Source organism: Pogona vitticeps, chromosome 2, assembly GCF_051106095.1.
Source record: "Pogona vitticeps strain Pit_001003342236 chromosome 2, PviZW2.1, whole genome shotgun sequence".
Taxonomy (NCBI): Eukaryota; Metazoa; Chordata; class Lepidosauria; order Squamata; family Agamidae; genus Pogona; species Pogona vitticeps.
The window spans coordinates 254,259,550-254,285,492 of NC_135784.1; the positions used below are offsets into that span (position 1 = coordinate 254,259,550).

At 40.8% G+C, this 25,943-nt stretch overlaps 1 protein-coding gene across 1 annotated transcript in view; it reads left to right on the forward strand.

The window, feature by feature from the left end:
- Positions 1–6,184, forward strand: part of DTWD2 (DTW motif tRNA-uridine aminocarboxypropyltransferase 2) — a 110,569-nt gene extending 104,385 nt beyond the window's left edge. The window contains exon 6 of the mRNA XM_020780057.3: positions 444–6,184. Coding sequence (XP_020635716.3) covers positions 444–614 — 171 coding nt within the window. The 3' untranslated portion in view covers positions 615–6,184. The remainder of the gene's footprint in view (positions 1–443) is intronic.
- Positions 6,185–25,943: the final 19,759 nt, after the last annotated feature.

A 25,943-nucleotide genomic window follows, 5' to 3' on the forward strand; every position in this document is an offset into this window, starting at 1 on the left:
ACAATACACTTCTCCATCTGTACCTAAAAATGGAAATGCTATACAGTGCTTAGCACTTCAAGCAGGAATCTTTACAAACAACAGCATAAGTATAAAAGTCATTTCTTCTTGAACCTCTTTAGAATCACCCAGCTTTGGAAGTCTAAGAATTTGGAAACTGCATCAAAAATATGCTTGGGATTCCTTTGCTTTCTGCTTTATCCCAAGCACATGTTCCAGAACTTTTAGTACCTGAACAAGTTGTTAAAGATTCTGGAATACGTCCTAAATACAGAACACAAAACATACTCCCTTGAATGTCAGTTCCTCTGAAATATTTCTGACTTCCTGTGAACATGCTGACTTGTTTACTGTGTGCAAACACAAAGGTGTGCGAATTGTGGACAAAGTGGTTTGGGAACTACTGTGTGTAAAGGCGTTCTCTCTTTCTTGTTTCTCCCCAGACTGTCCTCCGTCCACTTCAAGCCCTGTGCTCGTTCCAGCTTCAGCATGGTGCCCAAGTCCACCACAGCAAGGAACATCTCCTTAAAAATGGTTTATACAAGAAACCAATGCCAAAAAACAAACGCAAGCTCAGGAGAATAGAACTTTTAATGAACAATATTAAAATCTAGCCATGTCTTGTAGATTTACAATTCATGGTGTGTGGGTTTTTTTTAACCCCTTTTAGCTAATGAAATTGAGTCTGAAATAGATTTAATCCAAATTACCATCTTTTATAATGGACCAAGTTTAGATGGCAACTTTCCAAGAGTTCAAGCATAATCCAGAAAACAGATGCCTAGGTTTTTCAGTTGCATGAAGAGATAAACATCATCTCACCCCACCCCCTGTTTATGAATCTGTGATCTTTAGTATATCATTTATTTTTTGTTATGGGTGGCTTTTGGCATTATTAAGAAAGGTAAATATTATGACCCAATGGTAAAGATTCAATTATCTAGAAAAGAGTATCTTTGTTCAGGGACACTCTTTGCATTTCAATGGGAGTGGGAACTAAACCATATTTGAACATTTTTGCCCTCTGATTTCTTATGTTGATCTATAAAATAAAAATAAAAATCTTCATTTGGAAGAAGAGTTTCACTGCCTTTGATTAATTTTAGCTGAAACAATACTACTAAGAAAAAACATATTGAATCAGTAGCAATTCGACTTATTACATGCAACATTACACCTTATAGCAGTTCTTTTGTGCTCTGGTTTATTTATATATGCTGCAGCTTCAGGAGGTACAGGACTGCTCCTTTCTCTGTCCTCTGGCAGTGACTTTCCCCCAGCTCTTTGTACCTTGCCCTGTATAACCCATTCTTCCTCTTTCCCTCATCTCCTGAAACATCTGGTTCTGTACCGTTGTATGATGAAAATGATAATGATGTTATTGTGCAGCAGAGCAAATCAACACTCTACACAACAATTCTAAAATGTAGGCCCCTCAAACAAAAAAAAAATGATAACTTTGAAACTGGACTTCAGATCAGCACCAGATTTGGCACAAATGTGGCAGACGGTCTGATCTTGATCTGTACAAAACTTGGGGAATTTGGGCAAACGTTTTTTGAGTTATTACTGTTTTTTAAGTAAAACTGTGCCTCCCTGTGCAGAAACAAGTGGACTTAAACATCTCCAGATTTAAAACAGACCAAATACATTGAAAAGACCAGTCTTACTTATCTTGAAAGAGAATGGTTGGCCACACCTTATTTGTTTATTTGGAAAGAACGCAGGATGCCTTTGCTGAAATATTGATCCTCTAAAAAGGCCTTTCAAAAAGAAAAAAAAACAATCACTTTGGTTGAACTGAGCATGCATGGGACATGTTTACCAGTAAGAAATTAAAGCAAAGTGTGCTACTTATATATCACCTCATTATTCTTAAAGCTCTCTCTGGGTGGTTTACAATTTAAATTATGGAGGTTGAACCAAGGTATACAAAACCTCTAAATATTTCTGTTTATTCCTTGTCAATGCTAAAGTTGACTAGTTCTTTGATGGTCATGGTATTTGTTGTCTTAATGTTCAGCTGCAGTCCTCCTTTGGCACTTCTTTCACTTCCCCTAGCAGTTGTTCAGCCTGTCCCTTCTGATGTATGCCAGACAAGCATTGGACACAGATAAATACTTTATCTGTGGTCTATGTCTATGTCTGTGTCTCTCTGTGTGTGTCTCTCTCTCTCTCTGTGTGTGTGTGCTTTAAATAGGAGGAAAGGAATTTATGTCCCTTTCTTGAATAGATGTGCTTGATTAACATCCGTTCAAGAGAGGAAATAAAATATGTTGACCGAATTTTCCTGCAGAGCGGTTGTTTCTATTACGTTGATAATTCCTACATGAAAATATCTAATGCATAATTCAGAGAAGGCAGGAGCAAGTGCCTGAGCAGTGAATGATTCCAATGAGAAAACCATGTCAGAACCAAAACATCCAGTGTAGAATGCACAACAACACTTAATGCTCAATTTTAAATTTTTTATCAGCATGGCCTCATAAGACAAGCAGAGGTATGGTTAGTGCATATTCCCAGACAGCTGTTTGGCATGCCAGCTATTAGAGCTGTTTGAAGTAGCTGCTTGTAAAAAAGAATCTAAAGGAGCTGTGTTAAAGTGGTACCAAATGACCTGATCAGATAAAGGAAGCAAACCTTCCTTTATACCACTAAGTTAATGGGTTTCAAAATTTGGAAGTCAGCGTCATTAGAATGAGCAAGACTTCTTGTTTTCGCATAAAGGAATTAAGCATTTCAGTGCTACTTATCTTTTTCTAAAGGATCAGAGTATTGCAGGTAAAATATAGTAGCTTTCAATCTTTCTGCCTTTATGGCACATTTTCCACATCAGCTTGTTTGCTAAGGGATCTTTTGATATCTGCCATTACTTGTGGACTGAAGGGAGTGCCTCCCCTGAAATTTTGTAGTGAGGTTATACATCCTAGCTATGCGCTGGTATTATCTGCTGTTGAAACCCAATGTAGTTCAAAGGATTCTACTGAATGTTCCAGTTCATATTAAGATCCTGACCACATATTGTTATCTTGGTGTGTATCCATGAAGCCGAATGAGATGATATTTTCCTGATATGGTTAGTGGGAAAGCAAATTTCTTCAGACTGCAAGAAGGTGATTTATTTCATATATGAATGCCATTTGGTTTTGTGTCTCACCTTTCTTCTCCCATCAATGGGAATTACAATAAAATAAGAAGGGTTGGGGAAAAAAAAACAGGACAAGTAAATTAGATCAGTGGTTCTTAACCTTTGTTACTCAGATGTTTTTGAACTGCAACTCCCAGAAACCCCAGCCAGCACAGTTGGTAGTGAAGGCTTCTGGGAGTTGCAGTCCAAAACTGCTGAGTAACCCAAGGTTAGGAACCAGTGAATTAGATCAGGAAACAAAGCACAGTTAGGGCTTGGAAACATTGCTTTTTTGGACTAACCAAGCTGCCTAAGGAGTTGTCGGAGCTTTAACTTTTCCAAGCTCTGTTTAAAATCTATAAATGGAGGATAGCAGCCACCTAGATTAGACAAACCTTTGACAGCAACCTAGTTCAACTGCCAGAGTCCTGTCAGAAATCTATTTTTTATATGTCCTTGTATATTCTGAAGGCCAACAGCAAGGGATTAAGAAGAGCCACACACACATACACAAACATACACAAACACACACGTATGTATGGATACATGTTGTTATGTGCTATCAGGTCAGAATACATTTATAGCAACCCTAATAGGGCTTTCAAAGTAACTGAGATATTTAAGCGCTCTCAGTGAGTTTCCATGGCTAAGCAGGGATTTGAACCCAGGTGTCCTGAGTCCATTACTCTATTCATTACACCACACTAGATATCCCATATCTGTCTGTCTGTCTTTATGATAAAATGTATGGTAAAAATGTATTTGCCTCTCTCACACACCCCAATAAAATACTTCACAAAAATGATAAAATTCAATAAAACCTAGTAACAACCTGCACAGTATTACCTTATATACATTACCATATAATGAATGCTTACCATACATGTGCTGGAATAGCCATTCTTAGCACCCAAATGCCCACTAAAACAATTCTGCCTTACATTTCTGTTGATAGCCTTCTGGAAATACAAGAGGCAAGGGGTTGAGCAACAATCAGTTCTTCTTCATGGTCTCTGTGAATGCACACTGATGGGTTAATCCGCACTTGCATGGAGCAGCCTCAGAAATTTTTAGCTCGAGTACATGGTGCCGGGACCTTCCCCATGCTGGCTATAACTCCGCCCCCGGCACCAAGTGCCTCAGTTCCTTTTCGACTGCCGCTGTTGCAGCTTTGTTTAGAACTTTGTGTGCTCAATCGATCGATCTATCTTACCTTTCCCTCTATTCTTTGGACCTCCGTGGCTTGATTCCGGATTGTTGACCTCACTTCACAACTGAGTTATCTGCAAAAAGAAAAAAAAAGGATTAATTGTCATATTGCTTACTTTGAGTTTATGGCCTCGCCGGATCTCTTCAGGAGGTGCGAGGTCTGCTCAAACAAAATTCCCCTCTCCGATGGGCATTCCTGTTATTTATTTTGCCTCAGGGAAGAACATCAGACATCTGTGTGCACCTTTTGCAAAAACTTTACGAAGCCAGCTCTGAAGTTGCTGCTGCAACACCTTAAATATAGCCAGCAGTCGGAGCCAAGGGGGTACCCTGCTCGTCGAGGCCAATGGCATTACCTTGACTACCTGCTAGCGTATGGGGCAGAAGACTTTGAACAGGACCTGCCTGTGCATGTCAGCAATTTGGTCTCTAGTTCCTCTGCCTCTTCGAAACCCAGCTTGTTCTTCTGGGAGTTCTTGGTCCACAAACTGCTGAAGCCTACCTTGCAGGATTTTGACCATAACCTTGCTAGCATGTGCAATGAGTGCAATTGTACAGTAGTTAAAGCATGCTTTGGCACTGCCCTTCTTTGGGATTGGGATGTAGACTGATCTTTTCCAGTCCTCTGGCCTCTGCTGAGTTTTTACAAACTTGCTAGCATATTGAATGTAGCACCTTAACAGCATCATCTTTTAAGTTTTAAATAGTTCAACTGGAATGCCATCATCTCCACTGGCCTTGTTGTTAGCAATGCTTTCTAAGGTCCACTTGACTTCATTCTCCAGGATATCTGGTTCAAGGTCAGCAACCACATTATCTGGATTGTCTGGGACTGATTTGTGTTAGGCTTGGATATTTTTAACCAGAAACTGTCCATGTAGTATTGAAATTAAAGTGGCATGATTGCAAATGGCTCTCAAAAATAGCATTAAACTATATAGAACCAAGTTGGAGAAAGCTCTTCCTTTCTTTCTATGTAATTCATTAAAGCATCTTAAAAAGTGTCAGCACAAAGCAGTGAGTTTAATGGTACTGTACAAAGCCCTAGTTCCAAATTGGTCATGTTGCTTGTCTCCCACTGTTCCTTACCTGCTAGTAAGAATGTTAGTTGTATATCAGGAAAGAATCACAGCAACAGGCCGGAAACTAGAAAATAGGGACACACATCTTTTCTGCAATTTTCATTACAGTTCTAGGTAGTTTTGTACCAAAAGTGGCCAACTTTCAGTCTTCTTTGCATTTTTGCTAAACTGTGACTCCCTTCATATATCTCACCATTAGCGAGGTTGGCTGGAACTGGTAGACTGGGGTTCAACACTCTTAATACTCTGAACAGCAGAACTGGAAGGGACCCTATGAATCATGAAGTCCAGCGCATGTCAAGGAGGCCCAGCTCCCAGCCTCTAGCTCTGCAGCTAGATACCTAAACCACTGAGATATTCAGAAGTTCATGTCTCCAATAATAGTGTCACATGATTCTAGTCTAGCATATGAAATGTAGCAAACAAAATCAATTTGTTCCTTTAGTTTTAATATCTAGGAATCTGGTAGTACGATAAGATAAAATCTTTATTGGCATAGGTAGAAATTGGACATAGTCATGGTGGTTTGTTAGGTAACTACATATATAGGCATCAAGAGGACATAAAAGTGTTAGACATCCCTAAAGGGACAATGGTTCATTTCCTAACAATAATATCAAGGAAGTCCGCAACTCTTTCTACAATATCAGTCATCTTGGCTGCCAGCATATAGCAAACTTTATCCAGATCTGACCTCCATTCAAGCTTTAATAAAATTGAGGCTATCAACCTTGATCAGCTGATCAAGTGAAGCAGCCAGTGCAAATATATATTTGCACTGGCTGCTTCACTTGATCAGCTTTTATATATATATATATATATTTGCACTGGCTGCTTCACTTGATCAGCTTTTATATATATATATATATATATTTGCACTGGCTGCTTCACTTGATCAGCTTTTATATATATATATATATATTTGCACTGGCTGCTTCACTTGATCAGCTTTTATATATATATATATATATATTTGCACTGGCTGCTTCACTTGATCAGCTTTTATATATATATATATATATTTGCACTGGCTGCTTCACTTGATCAGCTTTTATATATATATATAAAAACAAGGGTTTCAAACACCCCCTGTTCACATGGGCAGTTCTTTTCAGAATCTGGTAAACAGAAAGTATAAATCAAGAAGTACAAATTAAAATATGATAATATGTTTACTTCCATGAAGGAGATCATTAAGAAATGGGCTAAATTAAATTTATCTTGATTAGGTCGATTTCTGGTAGTAAAAACTGTTACCACAATTTTCATTTTTGTGTGAAAATATACCTTTACAAATAGATATTTACGTAAGAAATTTAAATTGTGGCACAAGTATGGGAATGTTTATAGCAGAGAATGGAAGAACTTTAAGGTTTTTAAATAGTGTAACACAAAAGGGGATTGGCAATACTGTACCTCATTTAATAAAATATTATGAAGTCTTTCAAACAGCTCAGACTCTTAAATTTGTACAAATGAATAAGACAGCCAACTGGACTCAGGTGGAGGGAGCTAGGGATACTTACGTTTTCTCCTACTTATACATATCACAGTTGCCAAGAAATAGGGTTAAAATACAGAACCCTTTTATTAGTGAATTAAACACAGGAAAGAAATTGGGATTTACAGTATTAGAGATTTATAAGAGGAAAACCAATTTCAACTAGATTGTTAAAAGAAAGAACTACCTAAATAAAAACTAATTGGCTCCAATTAATTCAAAAGAATTTGCAGCTCAGTGATATAATAACTCAGGTCCTAGTAGAGCACTTACAATATTAGAAAACTATTGTATGAAAGACAATTTTAATTTAAAAAGAGTATTGAACTCAGTAATTTATTTTTAAAAATTGTTAATGAGGAGTATGGTAATTATATGGGAGTTAAGACAGTTTGAGAAACACGTCAAAATATTTATACATCAGAAGAATCTTGGGCAAAAATATGGACTATGCAACCATGTAAATTGTTTTTTGGCCACGTCTAGGGTAATGGTATTAAAAGCAGTTTGTAGATGGCATTTTTGCCCTATAAAACTTCTAAAATTAGTAAGGAGGCAACATACATGTGTTGGCAAAATTGTGGTTCAAAAGCAACATTGGAACATAAGTGGATCTCCTGCCCATTATTCAAATCATTCTGGCATGATGCAATAGATTGGTTGGACAGGTTAACAAAGCAAGATATTGTATTTAATGAAACTTCCCTTTTGTTCTCATTAATCACTAGAGGGAATAAGAATTTCTCTGCTAAAGAGTTGGTGGTGATCCTTGTAGGAACTGTGAGAACTGAAATTGTGTAAACTTGGGGAAATGCTCAAAGATTCCTTCTGAAGATATCTGGATAGGATATGGGCAATAGGACTGATGGAAAAATTGACTCATGTTAGATTGCCTAGATTCCGTGTGTAGTCGCTCTGGCCACATGACCATGGAAGATTGTCTTCGGACAAAACGCTAGCTCCATGGGTTGAAAACGGAGATGAGAACTGCCCCCTAGAGTCAGACACGACTGGACAAATTGTCAAGCGGAACCTTTACCTAGATTGCCTAGGCGAAAGAGAAGATAGCTTTATTAAATAGTGCCACCCTTTGCTAATTTTGGGTCTGGAATTAAATAGCTAGGATAACATTTTGAGAAGCCAGCCAGAGTAGTAGTGGTCTGCTATCATTTAAACCTGATGAAATACATGTGTTAATGGGCTATAGGAACGGATTGCATTATTCATATATAGATTTACTGTTGTCTATGGGATTGCATGGGGAATTGGGTTATAGGTCTTACATTATAATCTCTATTGTTTTTTGTTATTTCCAAGGATTGTCAATAAAAGGTTTTAGAAAAAGCCAAAGCTCTGTGAGCAGGTGGGACAAGATGAAGGAGAGGGCAAAGAACCTCTAAATTAGACTCTTGAGAACAGTTTTTCTTGTCACTGTGAGAGAAGAAGAGGAGTCTTCGGCTATATGGGATGTGTACACGCACACAGAGGCTGGGCTTGGGAAAGCTCTCCCCCTTTTAGATGAGGGTTCAGGGGGTTACATCCTCTTTATAACATGTGCACTCACAGAAATAATGTTGTTGTAAATAAGGGTAATCAATTGCAAAAGAATAGGAAGAGGTTTCCACTGTGTCTTCTGGATTTCTCTCCACTCTTTTCTTTCTGGCTCTCAGAGGCTGAATGACAGAAAAATTAGGGCATATGAAATGAAACTCAACAGATAGTCATGCTGTGGAATTTGCTACCACAAGGGCTATGTCAAATTCAGGGACGATAAGGCTAACCATGACTAGGAGTCACAATGACAAAGTATTACTTCCAGCATCTATGTACCAGTTGCTAGGGAACACCAGTAGCAGGGTACTTATTGCACCCATGTCCTACCTGTGAGCTCCCCACAGACTTTTCTCTGTCCACTGCGCAAACAGGATGCTGGACGAGACAGGCTTTTTTTGGTCTGATCCGGCAGGACACATCTTATATTCTATTCTGTTCAACTCTTATCCTGGATCTAAATGTGTCTCCCTTCTCAAGCTCTCTTGTACCACTGAGGAAAGAAGATATATGTGTGTAAGTGTAATTCTTCATATCTCAGACTCTCATGATTTGTGATATAATTGCAGCCATGCTACTTATCTGTTCCATTCTTTATATTATTATGCACTACACGGCATAACTCCAACAGGACAATAAATTAGAACTATAATTCCATCTGGGTATCTGGTGACAGAAATAGAGAATTCAAGCTGTTTCTGAAAGTTCCCGTGATGCTGAGACCCCTCTAGTGATATTAACAGTCTCCTATTGTAGGCTTGAGACAGGTTATTAATTCCATTCCATTCCAAGAAGATGTAATTAGTAATTAACCACAATTGCCTTGTCCAAAGGAAAAAAAATTACATGATGTAATTAAGATGAATACATGTGGTATTACCAGATGGGTGCAGAGGGGTAAAAGAATAAAGCAGAAAATGTAATAGGAAATGCAACACAAATGGATCGTTATTCTATTTCATATCTGTCCAAGATAATCAGATGGGGAATTAAAATTAGCACAGATATGTAGGGGTAACGTCAGGGTGGAGGCATGGGCATGCATATACAACCTGCTGCAAACATTCTAGCAGGCCCAAGAGCTTCCAGACTTCTGCACATTGAGCATGAAGCCGTATAAACCTCAGCACTCATGCTTGACTGAACAGACTTTCAGAGCTCTCATGTTTGAAAACCCTGATAAAACAGAAATTCTGATCACCTGAAATGAGGGTAAAATATATACAGTACCTTCAGTGATGCAAAATTGAAGGTCTGGAATAGAGATGGGCTCAAACCATGGTTTGGCACTTTGGCACGGTTTGGCAGATTCGGCCCACATGTGTTGCGTGGGTGCCCCGAATTCCCTGCCCCGCCTCCTCCTGTGATCACCTACTCCAAGGCACTGCACCAGGACTCCCTGCCCTGCCTGTGGAGAAAAAGGCGGGGCAGGGGCAGGCCCCACCCTGCCCTGCCTATCCTTTGAGCGAGTGCCCACAAGGCGCAGGGTGGGGGATCTGGAATGTCCACGCAACACCTATGCGTCCAGTCGGCCAAACTGTGCTGAAGCGCCTAACAGCAGTCTGTGCCTATCTCTAGTCTGGAATGCTAGCAGATGCAGGGAAACGTAGGGGTAGAACGTGCATGGCCTCATCCTGATCCTCTCTTTGTTTTATTTATTCATTTGATTTTTATCCTAGCTATTCGCCTAGTGGCAAATCAAGGTAACTTCTAAAAATCTAAAAACAACAATTAGTTAAAACAAGCTAATTAAAATTTAAAACCACAATATATACATACACTTGTTGCCGGTATGCTTCTGGGCCAAGCTCATGGTATTAATGTTAACATATAAAGCCCTGAACATTTTGGGACCTTGCTACCTGGATCGTTATTTTATTTCATATCTGTCCAAGATAATCAGATGAGGAATTAAAGTTAGTATCCATTCTGAAGGACTCAAAGAAGGTTATTATTGTTTGAATGTTATCATGTAATAATTGAATTCTGGTAGAAGATAAACTGTAGGTCTGTAGTTCCTAACCTCGATTAACCCATATGTTCTTGAATTGTAGTTCTTCACCACCAGCTGTGCTAGCCAGAGTTTCAGTCCAAGAACACCTGAGTTACCCAAGGTTGGGAACCACTGCTGTAGATAAACTATAATTCACAACAGACACACAAGTTATTGTCACGAAGGGAAATAGCTGGGATTTACAATACCAGGAATATGCATATTGGAAATAAAACCCTTTTGGCAGTAGTTATATTGGGAATAAACTATTATTTGAGGTATGGGCCCTTGGTTCCATTGTCAGTCTTGGTACTAGAAGACCAAGATACTGTATTCCATACTATGGTATTCCCAATCACAGTGCACAGATGTGAAAACTGGAGAGTGAAGAAAGCTGATTAATCCCATCAGTTTGTTTATTAAAAATAATGTGTTAGGAGAGAACTTTGCCAGTACCATGGACTACAAGAAATAAGTGGCTTCTAGATTAAGTCAAGAAACGCTCTCTAGTAGCAAAAATAAATAAACTGAATTGGTTATACTTTGGGTGCATTATGAGAGGAAAGAACTCAAAAAGGCAATAATTCTGGGAAAAGTGGAAGTCAACATGAAAAAAGACCGCCAAAAATGAGATGGATTGACTCAAGGAAGGCATAGTCTTGAGTTTGCAAAACCTGAGCAAGGCTGTTAGTGATAGTATCCTTCAGAGGTCATTGATTCATCATGTCTCCATAAGACAGAAATGGTTTACTGGCACATAAAAACAACATGCAGTCATTAGGGAACCATGCAAATTGAGTGGTTAAGCTGGAAACCCTCCATCATTGTGGACAGGCTACCTGGATAGAGCAATCTCCTTCAAACCGTTCTGTTTCCAAATTCAGTGCAATGATGGATTGGGCAAGGCTAGTAGAGTCCTCTCAATATAGGTGAGTGCCACACATTTTTTTCAAGTTTTCTCAAGGGCTTCTGTCTGCTCCGGAGTCCCATTGGCTATGTAAGAAAACTGTACAAAGACCAAGAAAAGTATACAGATCCCCAAATAGTGAAAATATCTCATCTTGTTTAATCAGCATCCTTTTCTGTTTTTCTTATATATTGTTAGTAGTTTTCTTTTCTGTCACTTCCTCTTATGGCCTTCCACTGCATATCTGCATTCTTGACTTACACACTTCTATTCATTTAAGCTTTTGATATGTCTTCTCTGCCTGAACAGTTATTTCAGGTTTCACAGATGCAGGATAATATGCTCATAATAGGCAGTCCACCTCCCCTAAAATGCTCGATGATGGCAAGAGATTCAAGTGGAATTTTTTTCCTTTAATTCCTGAAGTTTAGAATATAAGAACCTGCTAGATGAGACTAATGCTGCATCTACTCCAACATCCTTTTTTCCATAGTGGCCAACCAGATTTCTTTGTGAAGCCAACAAACAATATGTTTAGAATTCAATGATGTACTTCCACAGGACTGCACTACTTCCACCAGAATCAACAAACCCCCTCTACCCTGTGGCAATCTTACACTCTAAACACTTGCTAGGGAGGACTTGGGACCATGCAGGGCTGCATGAGGTGTGAGAAGGAAAGTCCATATACCATTGGCCTTGGATACCAACATACTCCATTTCATCTTGGTTATGTTTGTGATTTGTCTATTCGCAAAGGCTTTCACGGTTGGGATCTAATGGTTGTTGTGGGTTTTCGGGCTCTTTGGCCATGCTCTGATGGTTGTTCTTCCTAACGTTTCGCCAATATCTGTGGCCGGCATCTTCAGAGGACAGCACTCTGTGCTGTGGCTGGCATCTTCAGTGCTATCCTCTGAAGATGCCGGCCACAGAGACTGGTGAAACGTTAGGAAGAACAACCTTCAGGGCACGGCCAAAGAGCCCGAAAAACCCACAACAACCATTTGTGATTTGTCTTATGATGTTTGATGCACTCTCACCTTTTCTTTTTTTGCAAAAACATGTGCAGTGCTTTCTTGCTCTTGATTAGAATTAAACTACAGATGAATAGGCAGGCATCTTCAGGTATGTAAACAGGAGGAAGACAATTATTTTGTCTCTTCATCTTGAGATAAAACCGACAGTTTAGTAGATTTGGTGAAAATACTATATATTTTGTTAATGAGGATACAAGTGACTGAACAAGTTAGTGATCATTAATATTTTATTTTAAAGTTCTAAGTATATTATCTCTTTCTATTTCATGCTTTCTTCCATGTATCTATCTGTCCCAACCTTGTTTACTATGACAATCGTCTTGGTGATTCAGTAGATTTTCTTCCAAATATGAATGCATAGGATTGCAGCCCAACACTTTTTTTAAAATTATATTTATATGCCGCCCACCCTACCCAGAGGTCTCTGGGCGGCTTACAACAATTAAAATTCAGTACAGTAAAAGATAAAATGATTAAAATGCAATTAAAATACAATTAAAATACAATTAAAATTGTCATCGGACCCACAGCTAATATTATTTCAATTAAAAGCCTTCTGGAACAGGAAAGGTTTTGACCTGGCGCCGAAATGTCATCAGCGTCGGCGCCAGACGAATCTCAGTCAGGAGGTCATTCCATAGTCTGGGGGCAGCTGCCGAAAAGGCCCTTTGTGTGCAAGCCGTCCCTCTTACCTCCTCAAGGGACGGCTCTTTCAAAAGGGCCCCCTGGCTAGATCTTAACTGCCGGGTAGGTTCATATGGAAGGAGGCAGTCCTTCAGGTATCCAGGGCTCAAGCCGTTTAGGGCTTTGTATGTCAAAACAAGCACTTTGAATTGGGCCCAGGCAGCAACTGGTAGCCAATGTAACTTATACAGAATCGGCTTGATATGTTCCCTGGTGCCTGCACCACTCACCAGCCGCGCAGCTCGATTCTGGACCAGTTGCAGTCGCCGGACTGTCTTCAAAGGCAGCCCCCTTAGTTACCTAAGCCATGAGTATCTAGAAGGCCCTGAGCAGATTTGAAAATCATTTTTAATCTAAGTCATTCTACCATTTTTAAATTTCATGCATCCATCTTGAGTTAAGGGATCCCTACACTGAGATTTAACCACTGTTAACCCCGAAAATCGGGTTGATTCTCCGGCAGAGGCAGCAGACTAAGACACGAGACAACCAGCTATATAGAATGCCAATTATTTATTAAATTACACAGCTAGGGCCCAATCTCTTAAAAGCAGAGAAGAGCCCCGAAGCACGGGGTCATAGATGTTTTATAGGGATACACACAAAGGGCCGTAAACAGTTAGATTCTGATTGGTATCCTGAACCCGAAACTTTGGATCTCTATGCCCATTGGCCCTAAATGTTCTGTGGGTCTGACTTATTGGCTGTACCTGAATGTGCATATGATACGCATGCCCCCTTGGCCTTAAGGTTATGAATTACTCAGATGGCGACTATGTGTCTGATTTGACAGTACCCAGATATTCGTTTTATCTCTGTCGTTTTGTTTATTGTTGCATTGTATATGGTGGCCTTCAAGTAACAGCTTTTCCCTTGGTGTCAAAATGGAAGTGCCTTAGCTTCCTCCCTACGCATACCAAGGGTGCCAATTATCTCCTTAATTGCCCTCTGAGCAGGCCTGTTGTTTTGGGAAGTGAAAGTATTGTGTTCTGTTCCTTGGGTTTTGATATGCAAGGATGTGTCTGTAAAGTTAGCACCCTGGTGTGATTGTGGCAAGAGTCAGAAGAGATCTAAGTCAGGGTCAGTCTACAGTACAAGCAGTTTCTAATACAGACCCATTCGGATACAGATACATTCAGATACATAAAGTTACACAAGTATTCATGTGCAAGACGTTACAATAATTAAGTTGTATTGAAACTAAATACAATTGCTGCGTTGTGGAAGAAGCAATGGGAATAAAAGAAGCAATGGGAATAAAAGCGGTGCATGGAGTGAGATACAATAATAATAAAATGCTTATTTGTTAACCCCAGAATGGGCAGCCTTCACTCCCCCCTTTTTAAATTCTGACAACAGTAAGATGGCGGAATTTAAACTCTAAACCACAAATTGCAGAAGCAACAAGTAAAGACATAACAGATTTTGAAAGGATGAAATTGGAAAAGTCAGGAAGCCAGGACTGGTAAAAAAAAAAAAGCAGTTGCAAAACCATATGTTTCACAGAGAGTAAACTTAGAAATAATACAAGCAGTTAAACTTTAAAACAAAAACACAATTCCCATCAGGATGATACATATGCAAGGAAAAGAAATCCTATCATTTTTATTACAGCACTAAATTTCTTTGCTCTATGGTGTAACGGCGAAGATCTTCCAACCTCTGTCTGTTTTCCATCCACTGGGGGGGGGCAGCGATCCCTTCAACCTTTTTTTTTTTCTGCAAATGAGAAACTCCAAGCAAATAGTTAAGCTAATCTTCCCCAACCCCCCTTGGAAATCTCCTTTGTCAATCTTAAAAGTACTGTAGTTCCTTTTCAGAAACATTTCAGTGTGTGAGTAAGTATTTTCAACAAATTTTCATGCAGATGGTACAGTTTCAATTGTCCAGATGTCCAAGAACACAAATTATCAAGTAATGCAGTAATTTTCACATGTGTGTCTAAGGAATTCCCACAGAAAGTGCCTATGTAACAATTCTGGTAAAACAAGCAGGCCATTCCTGGTATGAAATCAACCCCCCTTGTCTCTCCAGCTGCCACTTTGTGCATCTGGAGGAGCAAGGAGGGGGGTCTGAATGTTCCCGGTAATTCTGCTTGCTATCTCTTATCTACTAACCTAACCTATCCTATCTTCAAATTCTCTTCCTTTGCATTTCTCTGCACTTCATCACCGCCAATCATACCTCTCTTTCCTCTTCTCCTACTGTCCTGAAGTCCTTATTTCTCCAAAGTTCCCCAAAAGCAGGCAACATCCTAAAAGCACAATGGGAGTCTGTAAAAATTTATTTTCCCGGCCCTGGGCCAATGTGAGGGCGCGGGTAAAGTCTCAGGTGGAAGGGCTTGTGCCTCAACCATATGAGTCTACTTTTAGGCAAATGGTGGCAGAAGGGTGGCAGAGTTCAAACACATACTCAGAATGAGTAGTGGCTTCAGGTTAACCAGAAGTAAAGTCAGAGGGCCCCCCTTTTTGCTCCAGCACCGGACTGTTACCTGCACTCCCGTAGAAAATCAGCATGCCTCCTTTATGAGAAGGACAGCAGCTGCCACAGCTTGTAAACATGAGCGCCAGGCCTTGGTCACTAGGTCCAACTTTTGAGAGATAAGCTACAGGCCTTCGCCAGTTGCCAATCATCTGCATGGGGACTCCCAGTGCCATGCTGTCTCACTCATGAACAAATAAGTGGCTGTTCTGTGTCAGGCAGCCCGTTCTGGGGCAGAGGGTAGCCTCTGCTTTAGGAGCTGGAAAGCCTTCATCATGCATGGAGTCTCTTCCCACTCTGTCCCTTAGCCTTTTAAGTGCCTCATAGAGAGAGGATGCCCAAACAGGAAAATTTGAAATCCAGATATATATTTATTTCAGAATCCCACTATACCTAGAAATGTACACCAGCCCCATTTAGTATCTGGGAGGGGGACTTGGGAAATAGAAGGAAAAAAAAATTCCAGATAACTCACCTCTGTGGTTTCAACTTGCGCTCCCCAACTCTGAAGCCTTCCTTTCTCAAACACGTACTCTGCCAACAATCCACATACTGCATCTTCCATTGTCCTGCATGTTTTCTGTGGGATTCCATAGTCAGCAATTCCCCTAGTGTCTTTTTTTTTTGTGATTCTGTTTTTTTTTGTTTGTTTGTTTGTTTTTTGTTTTTGATTGCTGGAGGTGAGGTCAAGGAACCTGCATCCTCCGGCCTGTACTGTTGGTGTGGCTCCCCCCCCCTTCTGAGGCTGCTGAAGAGGAGGGAGGGGAAGTTCCCATGTCTCTCCTGTTACTGAATCTGGCAAGTTTTTTTATTCCGCTTGCTTTGTCTTTCTCTGTTTCCTTATCTTTGTTAGGACCTGCCACTAAAACTTTATACTTGCAGGTCGGGGGGGGGGGAACTACATAATCCATAGAACCATACAGGATGTTGTTGGTCTCAGAGGGTCTAACTTTAAGTTTCCCTTGTATCTTTTCGGGCTAGGCTGATACTGAAGCAAAACAGCCTACTATCTCAGATGATTTTCCTTCCCCCCTTTGGTGCATCCTCTGCCAGAAACTGCAGTAGGCAAAATTTGAGTGCATAATTTGATCTTGCGTCTCTTTTTGAGCCCGGACCTTCTTCCCACGAGTCCCCTCCAATTATTTAGTACACAGCGTAGGAGCGTCCCCCGAGTTTGCTGTGCCTTACCAGCGCAGGAACCACCCATATTGGTGACTCGTGCCTAGCAAGAATCTTATTGCCTGGCCGGGTCTCCCTTCTAGAGCGCCTGGGGCAATCACTCTCCACTCTCAAGCCTCGATGAGCTGTCACACATTCCTCCGTTCGTATCACTCACAAGCCCTGTTCACTGCCCACTTGCGTTCACCTTTCAAGCGTCACGGGCCGGAGCCTCGGCAAGCAGGTGGGGCGTCTTGGCAGTGAAGGGTGGCTATCAAACGCTTTTTCCCAGGCCTCACGGGATTACCGTCTTTCAGGAGTCTCCCGTATCTTATGGTTCACGAAGAGCACCTCTTCTGGAAGCTCACCGTGGAGGGCGAGTGGCAGGAGTCAAAGGTCCAGGACCCAGTGTCTGTGCCTCACGTTGAGGAGTAGTTAACTCACCGGAGTTTCCCGGCCAACGCACCAAATGTTAACCCCGAAAATCGGGTTGATTCTCCGGCAGAGGCAGCAGACTAAGACACGAGACAACCAGCTGTATAGAATGCCAATTATTTATTAAATTACACAGCTAGGGCCCAATCTCTTAAAAGCAGAGAAGACCCCCAAGCACGGGATCATAGATGTTTTATAGGGATACACACAAAGGGCCGTAAACAGTTAGATTCTGATTGGTATCCTGAACCCGAAACTTTGGATCTCTATGCCCATTGGCCCTAAATGTTCTGTGGGTCTGACTTATTGGCTGTACCTGAATGTGCATATGATACGCATGCCCCCTTGGCCTTAAGGTTATGAATTACTCAGATGGCGACTATGTGTCTGATTTGACAGTACCCAGATATTCGTTTTATCTCTGTCGTTTTGTTTATTGTTGCATTGTATATGGTGGCCTTCAAGTAACAGCTTTTCCCTTGGTGTCAAAATGGAAGTGCCTTAGCTTCCTCCCTACGCATACCAAGGGTGCCAATTATCTCCTTAATTGCCCTCTGAGCAGGCCTGTTGTTTTGGGAAGTGAAAGTATTGTGTTCTGTTCCTTGGGTTTTGATATGCAAGGATGTGTCTGTAAAGTTAGCACCCTGGTGTGATTGTGGCAAGAGTCAGAAGAGATCTAAGTCAGGGTCAGTCTACAGTACAAGCAGTTTCTAATACAGACCCATTCGGATACAGATACATTCAGATACATAAAGTTACACAAGTATTCATGTGCAAGACGTTACAATAATTAAGTTGTATTGAAACTAAATACAATTGCTGCGTTGTGGAAGAAGCAATGGGAATAAAAGAAGCAATGGGAATAAAAGCGGTGCATGGAGTGAGATACAATAATAATAAAATGCTTATTTGTTAACCCCAGAATGGGCAGCCTTCACCACAGTACTGTTATATAAGGGATGGGCAGTTTCTAGCCTACAAGCCTCATGCAATCCCCGGGGCATTAACCCAGGCACCCAACACCATATCCTCTTCCATTTTACTTTTTAAAAGGATTCAAAATGTCCCTTTAACTCAAACTGTACACTAAGTTTAGGCCTTTAAATACAGTGCATCATGGTAGTATTGAACTGACAATATAATTTATGCATTGAGCAGGAGGTTCGACTCAATGGCCTCATAGGCCCCTTCCAATTCAATTATTCTATGATATGTTTGGCATTTTCCCAAGAGCTTAATGTACAAATGACACATGCCTGCTTCTCATTTAGCATTATCCCCTTTTATCACTTCATCATGCTTTTAAAGTGTACGTATAGTTCCAGCCTACAACCTTTTGATGTTGTAAAATGGCCCCAGCAGTCATAGTACTGACAGAAATTATGCTGTGGTCTCAAAGAGGATAACTTTAACAAAATCTATTAAGAGTTTTAATGGGGGCTGTTTTTATTCTAGATTTTAAGGGAATAATGTCTAAAGGATCTCTTGGAAAGGGCAACATTCTTGTTACATGTTTTAAAAATAAAATTGTCATGGCTTCACTTTTATGGGAAGGATAAGTCACAAATATGTCATCCTAATGCAGTATTTTGTGATTATACAGTAGTTTAGTTCCTGCTGCTCACAAATGGAAAGCCACTTTCCTGTCATGACTTTTCTAGCACCCAGCAGAGTTAATTCAAAACTAGCAAATGCCTTCTTCAAAGCAAGAAGTTTGGTCATGGCTGAATGGAATTCCACTTTACTGAGGTATCCATTAGGTTCTGGAGACAAGCTAATTAGATGTCTGCCTTTTTGGTGGAGAGATATTCAGTTGTAAATTCCAGGGCACCGAAAGTTTGTGTAAATCCAGGCATCAATCATTTAGACAAAGAAGGGGGGGGGGTTAATTCAATTTCGTTATTCCCAAATACTCAAGACAGTTGATTAACTGAGAAAAAACAGGACTAGTTACTTTAACAGAAAGGTTGTGCCTGTAATTGATTAACTGCTGCCACCTGCTCTATTGACCTTCACTAATTTGTTGTATTGACTGCCATTCCTTATCTTGGCCAATGCAGAGAGGTTTTCTAGGTAAACATCCACATTACAGAGGACAAGGATGAACTTTAACTGCTTCTGTAGTTTGTTAATTTTAACTGTTCATCCTGCCCAATGTTTTTCTTGAAACCTCTCTTGCACCATGAGTATTTCAAGCATGGAGGCTTCTGCCTCCAGCTAAAAGGAAAAAGAAGATACATGCCAGGCTGGCTGCAATTTTTGTTAAATGAAATTTCCTCAAGTTTGGTTTAAAGATGAGAGGGTAACGGCTACACTTGACTGAGTTCATTAATGCAGTCGTTGTTCCTGGCAGCTCTTTGTTTGAGAGGTAACTAGGAGAGTACATGCCATGGGCAGCAAATACAGAAGAAGGTCTGTTGTCCTGCTTTTTTTGAGAATTCCAATACCCCACCATTTCTTATCTGGGAATATCTTTGCTTTAGAAAATGTACGGGATGCACAGACTCAGACAAAATGTGCTGAGCTGTGGGAACACTCTACAGAATAAATTGGCTACAGTTGATTTACTGGCTTCCTTGTTCCAGAAGATTGCTTCTCATAAGGCACTAATAAGTTTTAGTTTTTAGTTTTTTCGTAAATGTGTCCCTCAAGTGAAGAAGTTTCTAACCACATTGGCTTGCAATCCCCTACAGACCTCTTAAACCTGCATGCCAAATCCATTTTAGAAGAAGAACCAGCCTGAATAAATGTTCAAAATGTGCTGTGTTATGGGGAAAAGTACTATCCTGATGGGAAGTCTAGGACTGCACCGGAAGGGCTCTCGCACAGGGTCATAACCAGGATGAAGCAACTGGAGCTGTGTCTCTGGGTTGGCGCTCCTCCATTTCTTCACTTACACACCCCTTTTTTTGGCTGTACTGCCAACATCTTGGTCAGCAAAACAATTCTGTTGAGTATTGATCAATATGCTGCGATTCTTGTTCCACTGCTCAGGATCAGGGTTTATGCCTCAGGATCATCACTGAAAAATCCCAGACAGTTTTCTGTGTTCCATTTTCCATGTATGTATGTATGTATGTATGTATGTATGTATGTATGTATGTATGTATGTATGTATGTATGTATGTATGTATGTATGTATGTATGTATGTATGTATGTATGTATGTATGTATGTATGTATGTATTTCTGAAATTTATATACTGCCCCATTAGTGCACAGCATTATTCTGGGCAGTGTAACATATTTTTCCGTGTATAAAATGACACTTTTTCTCTAAAATAATCAGAGGAAAAATTGAGTGTCATTTTATACACGGAAGGAAGCAGTCGCATGTGCACTCCGGCTCCTCTTGCTGCCGCTGCCACCACTGCCCAATTGCCTCTTCCAGAGCTGACAGCTTGTCTCCTCCAGTGGCTGAAGCATCAGCAGCAGCAACAGGAGGAGTCGGAGATGGAGGAGAAGGAGCATTCAGTCGCGCTTGGGTGCCTCTTGCTTTTGCCTCCCTCCCCGCCTGCCCAATCACCACCTCCAGTGGGACTGATGAGGCTCAGTTCACGTCACCACCTTGTCCCCTCCGTTGGCGGAGGCAGCAGGCGGCAGAGGCAAACAAGCACTCGCACATGCTCCAGCACCTCTTCCTGCGATCACCTCCTCCAGTGATCTCCTTAGGGCTTTGCTGATTTTGAAAGAGAGGAAGAGATTGTGCTTCTCCCTCCCACAAGATATTGGGTCTGCAAACAACGGGATCTTTGCTGCATTCTTTCAGAGGTGTTTTCATTCAACCAATTCAGCTTCTCGTTTTAAGATAAACAGCAAAATCTCTGCATTGTGTTTAAACAACAAATGTTCTTCACAACAAATGCAGAAAGGTTTGATCTTTCTATGGATTCTACTTCAATACACAATGCAAGAAAACTTAATTCTTAGTGAGTTCCTGTACCCACATCTTAAAAGTGAAATATAGATTGACTGTGCAGCTGCAGACGTATTATCTCATATTATTAATCAGTGAGAAAACATTGAAGAATAGATTTATCAGTAAGCGTCTTGCAACATGATTGATATTCATCTCTATTCTTGATGGTCTTACACTTCCAATAAATATCACTTATCTTTATTTGAACTATGTTTTAAAAATCTGGAAGTTGTGTCATGGAAACTGGACTTCTTTTTTATTAGGTTGAAACATTTCACTACTCGTCCAAGTAGCTTCTTCAGTCTGAGGAAAGTTGGTAAGAGACCCCTGATATATGAAATCCCATTGGCTCCCCCCTGGTCTGAATAGGCTTGTTAGAAGGAGAAAGGACTGGGGGTGAGTGGAAAATCACACTTCTGGAGTCCTTCTCCACCTATTGTCATGGGTTGTTAATGGTAGTTAACAGCGGTCTTTCTGGTGTGTGTGGTCCTAATCTTTCTGGGGATGGATGAAAGGGCAGCATGATAAATAGGAGACAGATTGTATCTACGTAAGGCTTCCACCCCAGTTGAGTGAGGGATTTACTATATGCACATGTATGAACTCCCTGGCCCCTCTCTCAAACCACCTATCTTCTCAGTCCAAAATGAGTACATTTTGGTCATCAAATGAGTGCCCTTTGTCCTTCAGATGAAGGAACACTGCTGACTGTGGTCCTGAGCCATTGCCCCTTCTGTGCTGGGCCATTCTCCTGTTTAGTGGCTGTTTTATATTATATTGCTCCTGTTGTGTTTTGGTGTCCAGTCTTTTGGGTGGACAAGTCTCTGCCTTAATGCGTTTGTGGGTTTGAAATGCATAGGTATGAAGGGTTTACCAAAAATCCTTTTGAGCTTTTCACACACCCGCTATGTAAGGAATGACCAGGTTCTTCTGTCAGCTCTGGGTCTCAGACTGTTCCATTGTTCTGCTAGGTCAGGGCATTACCTTGTTAAAGGCCCATTTTGAATATCCACAGGCCCTAAGGGCTGTTTTCAGATATCTGTCTTCCTTCTTCTTGGCTTCTGTGGAGGTGGGGATGTTTCATGCTCTGTGGTTTAGCATCCTGATAAGCCCTAGTTTATGTTACAATGGGTGATGAGAGTCAAACCGCAGGTATTGATCAGTGTGTGTAGGTTTTCTGTAGATGTCTATTCCTAAGCTGCCCTTCAGTCCTATGATGACTGCACAGTCCAGGAAAGCCAGCTGATTGTCTTTGGAGTCTTTCCTAGTGAACTTGATATTTGGGTTCACTGTGTTTATGTGGTGTGTGAAGGCCTGTGCTCCCTGAATCCTGATCTTCACCCAGGTGTCGTCCACATGCCTGAACCCATAGGTCAGAGTAATCCGCTGGAAGGTATTTAGTGCCTTCTTTTCCACTTCTTCCATGTATAAGTTGGCAATAATGGGTGACACCTGGGAACCCATGGCACAGTCATGTTTCTGTCTGTAAAAGTCACCTCTGTAGGTGAAGTAAGTAGTGCTCAGACACAGGTCCAGGAGCAGGCATATCTGGTCCCAGTTGAGGCTGCTTCTGGTAAAGCGGGTGTTCTCCTCTTCCAATCCCCTTTTTACAGTTGTTAGGGCATCAGGGGTGGAAATGCTGGTGAAGAGGGGTGTGGCATTAAAGGATACAATTGTTTCATCGGTATTTAGCTAGAACCTTGGATTCTAACTCCTCTGAGTTGTGAATGTGGTGGTCTGAGTGTCCAACCAATAGTGCTAAAATGGTGGCCAGGTATTTGGCAATGATGTATACCCTACCGGGTTTATGCTGCTGACGATGGGTCTAAGGAGGGGCTCTTTCCTTGTGCCTCTTGGGAAGTCCATAAAGGCGGGGGGGGGGTGCCCTCCAGGATACAACCGGTGGTAGGTCACCCTTTCAATGGCATGGTCCTTTCCAAAGTGTTTCAAGCATTCTATTGCTTTTTTTCCTGTAAATGTTGGTGGGCTCTCTCTTCCGTTTTTCGTATGTGTGTTGAGTAGCAAAACATTTCAACCTCGTAAGAAAGAAGTCCAGTTGCCATGATTCAGCTTCCAGGTAACCTCACCTGGATGACTGAGAATCTTCACAGATATATGTTTTGAAAACTTTGTTGGATTTTGTGCTTGCAACTGCTTCCCATAGTTTAGCCCTTCTAGTCCTCCATGGAGAATCCCACCACCTGAATTTCAATTCCAATCAACACTGAACAGCATGGGATATGAACAGGGATGTTTGAGCTTGAAGTCTAACCGCATCTGGATGGACATAGATTCCTTAGTCTTGTTTCAGCACTACTGTGGCATGCTGGTCAAAGGAGAGAGGAACAGAATGACGACACTGACCTGCAAGAAGTTTCTTAAACGTTGATAGACTAGAGTAGATTCATTGATAAATCTGTTCTTTATAAAAGCTTCAGGCTGCCTAATGTCATAAATAATAATAAGATTTTGATTGATATCTGCCTTTTGCAATGGCTTAGGCCTTGGTTTTTTTCTGTACCTCATTCTTCCCCAGCACTCCAGATGGGTCAGACTGCAACCTCCATAACCCTCAGATAGCAGAGCCAACCATGCTGACTAAGAGTGAAGGCAACTGTACAGCAGAACATATTGAGAGCATCAGGTTGGAGAAAGCATCTTTAAATTCTGTGCCATCATCTTAGTTTTTGCACATTCTTTCACTGGCTTAGGTGAAAGCAATGTAGTGAAAGGTATAGTAGGTAAAATTTATAATATTTTGTTAGAAGCACAAGATCATGAGGAGTCAAATCATTATTGGAATTTAATACGGGAGAAAAAATAAGTACTACTGGGTAGAAAATATGTGGAACGTTGAAATATTAAAATCTGTGTCCATGCGATTAAAATAAAAATTTAATTAATTCATGAAATTAAATCAAATTGATAGTAATTATTCTAAAATGTGATAGAGAAGGTGCCAGAAAGTAGGTACTTACTTTCATATGTGGTGGGAATATGAGACTATATTGAAATTTTGGCAATTGATTTTTGAAGGAATAAATGAAACAAGCTAGCTAAACTTAACAGTATATCCTAAAATAGTGTTTTTATTAATATTTGGAAAGGAGGAAGGTTAAAGAATTAATTTCCAATTTGTTAACAGCAGCAAGATTGACTTTAGGAATTGGGAAACAACTTATAATTTCCAGCTAAGTGATTTGTATACTGAAGTCTGAGACATAATGGTAAGTTTAAATATAATACAGAAGTGAGGAAATCATTGATTTTATATTAATGAAGGGAAAGGGGCAGAGCCAGAGTCAATACAATTCTGGAAAGGAGATGGTGCTCCAGAAGGATGAATAGTATAGGCTGTTACTCCCAAATGGTCCCTATGGGCAAGTCAGCTTCTGGGATTTTTCCCTTGCTTGGTGTCTCTTTGCAAATGGGTAGCACTGTGTTTCTTAATTTTTTTCCTGTTTTTGTGGTCTTTGTATTAAAAAGAAAAGTGTGTGTGTGTGTGTGTGTGTGTGTGTGTGTGTGTGAGAGAGAGAGAGAGAGAGAGAGAGAGAGAGATCATTTTTTCCTCTCTTTTTTTGATTTCATGGTCCCTTATTTGCTACCATCTAGAATTCAATTAATACATGTTACGTAGCATCATTAGCATGTTTAATTAACAATCTAATTCTTTTTTTTCCTGCTAACTCATAAATGGAAAGCGAAATAAAGCTTACATTGTGCATTATTTAATTAAGTAACAGAAGTAAAGAACTTTTCATTTCACGTTTAAAACATGCAGATGAAGGGGGAGAGAACCCTGCCTTAGAGCTGTTTTGCAGTACAGTGGTGCCTCGCATAGCGAGGTTAATCCGTTCCGGATTAACCTTCGCTATAGCGAAACATCGCTAAACGGAATTAAAAAAGCCATAGAAACGCATTGAACTTTGTTCCTATGGCTTGAAAACTCACCGTTAAGCGAGGTTCTGCCATAGCGCCGCCATTTTCGCGCCCTTGGTAAGCGAGGGCAGGGCGCGAAAATGCGGCGCGGACCTTCCGGCGGCCATTTTGGAACCGCCAATCAGCTGTTCTCCCCCGCTTCGTTATGCGATATTCGCTAAGCGAATCACTTAGCGAATATCGCAAAGCGAAAAATCCCCATAGGGGCCATCGCTCAGCGAATGCTCCAGCGATGGCCCAGAGCACCTCGTTAAGCAATTTCATCGCTCAGCGAGGCGCTCGTTAAGCAAGGCACCACTGTATTTGTTCTATGTGAAACAAAAGGCAAACACACAACATCCCTCTAGCATTTAAGAGCCAACAAAGCTATATTGAAGTGGCAATCCTGATCCAGTTACTTAGAGTAGCCCTCACTGAACTGAAAGAGCAAGGGCAGATTACTTTTAATGATATTACTGGATGTTACTCTTTCCATACTTCACTATGCAAAACCAGCAAAACAGTAGGATGGGGATGTCTTAAAAATACACTGAAGCCTAGCCGTCTGGAATCTTTTCTGTGCATCGTATGAGTAACTACGTAATAGAAACAGCTTGATAAATTTTCACATTAAAGATTTTGGCTTCTGAAGCATCTGTGCTTGTGGAGGCAGTCAAGCTGAGACAAAAAAGTTATTGCCTCCAGTCTAAGAACTTTGCTCCCGCTTTGCCTGGTCCTCTGATGTTGTAAATTTTTCTAGGTGGCGGGACATAAATTCCCAGCAGTCGTACCTGAAGAATAGGGCTGAACAGCCAGTAGAATAACCAGTGTTATTCAGGCCTTAAACTATGTGACCACACCTTGGTCCCTTTAATTCTCACACACTTCTTTCTCTCTCTCCCACCCTTTCCCACTTATCCAGACTGCTGCAGGTGAGCACTA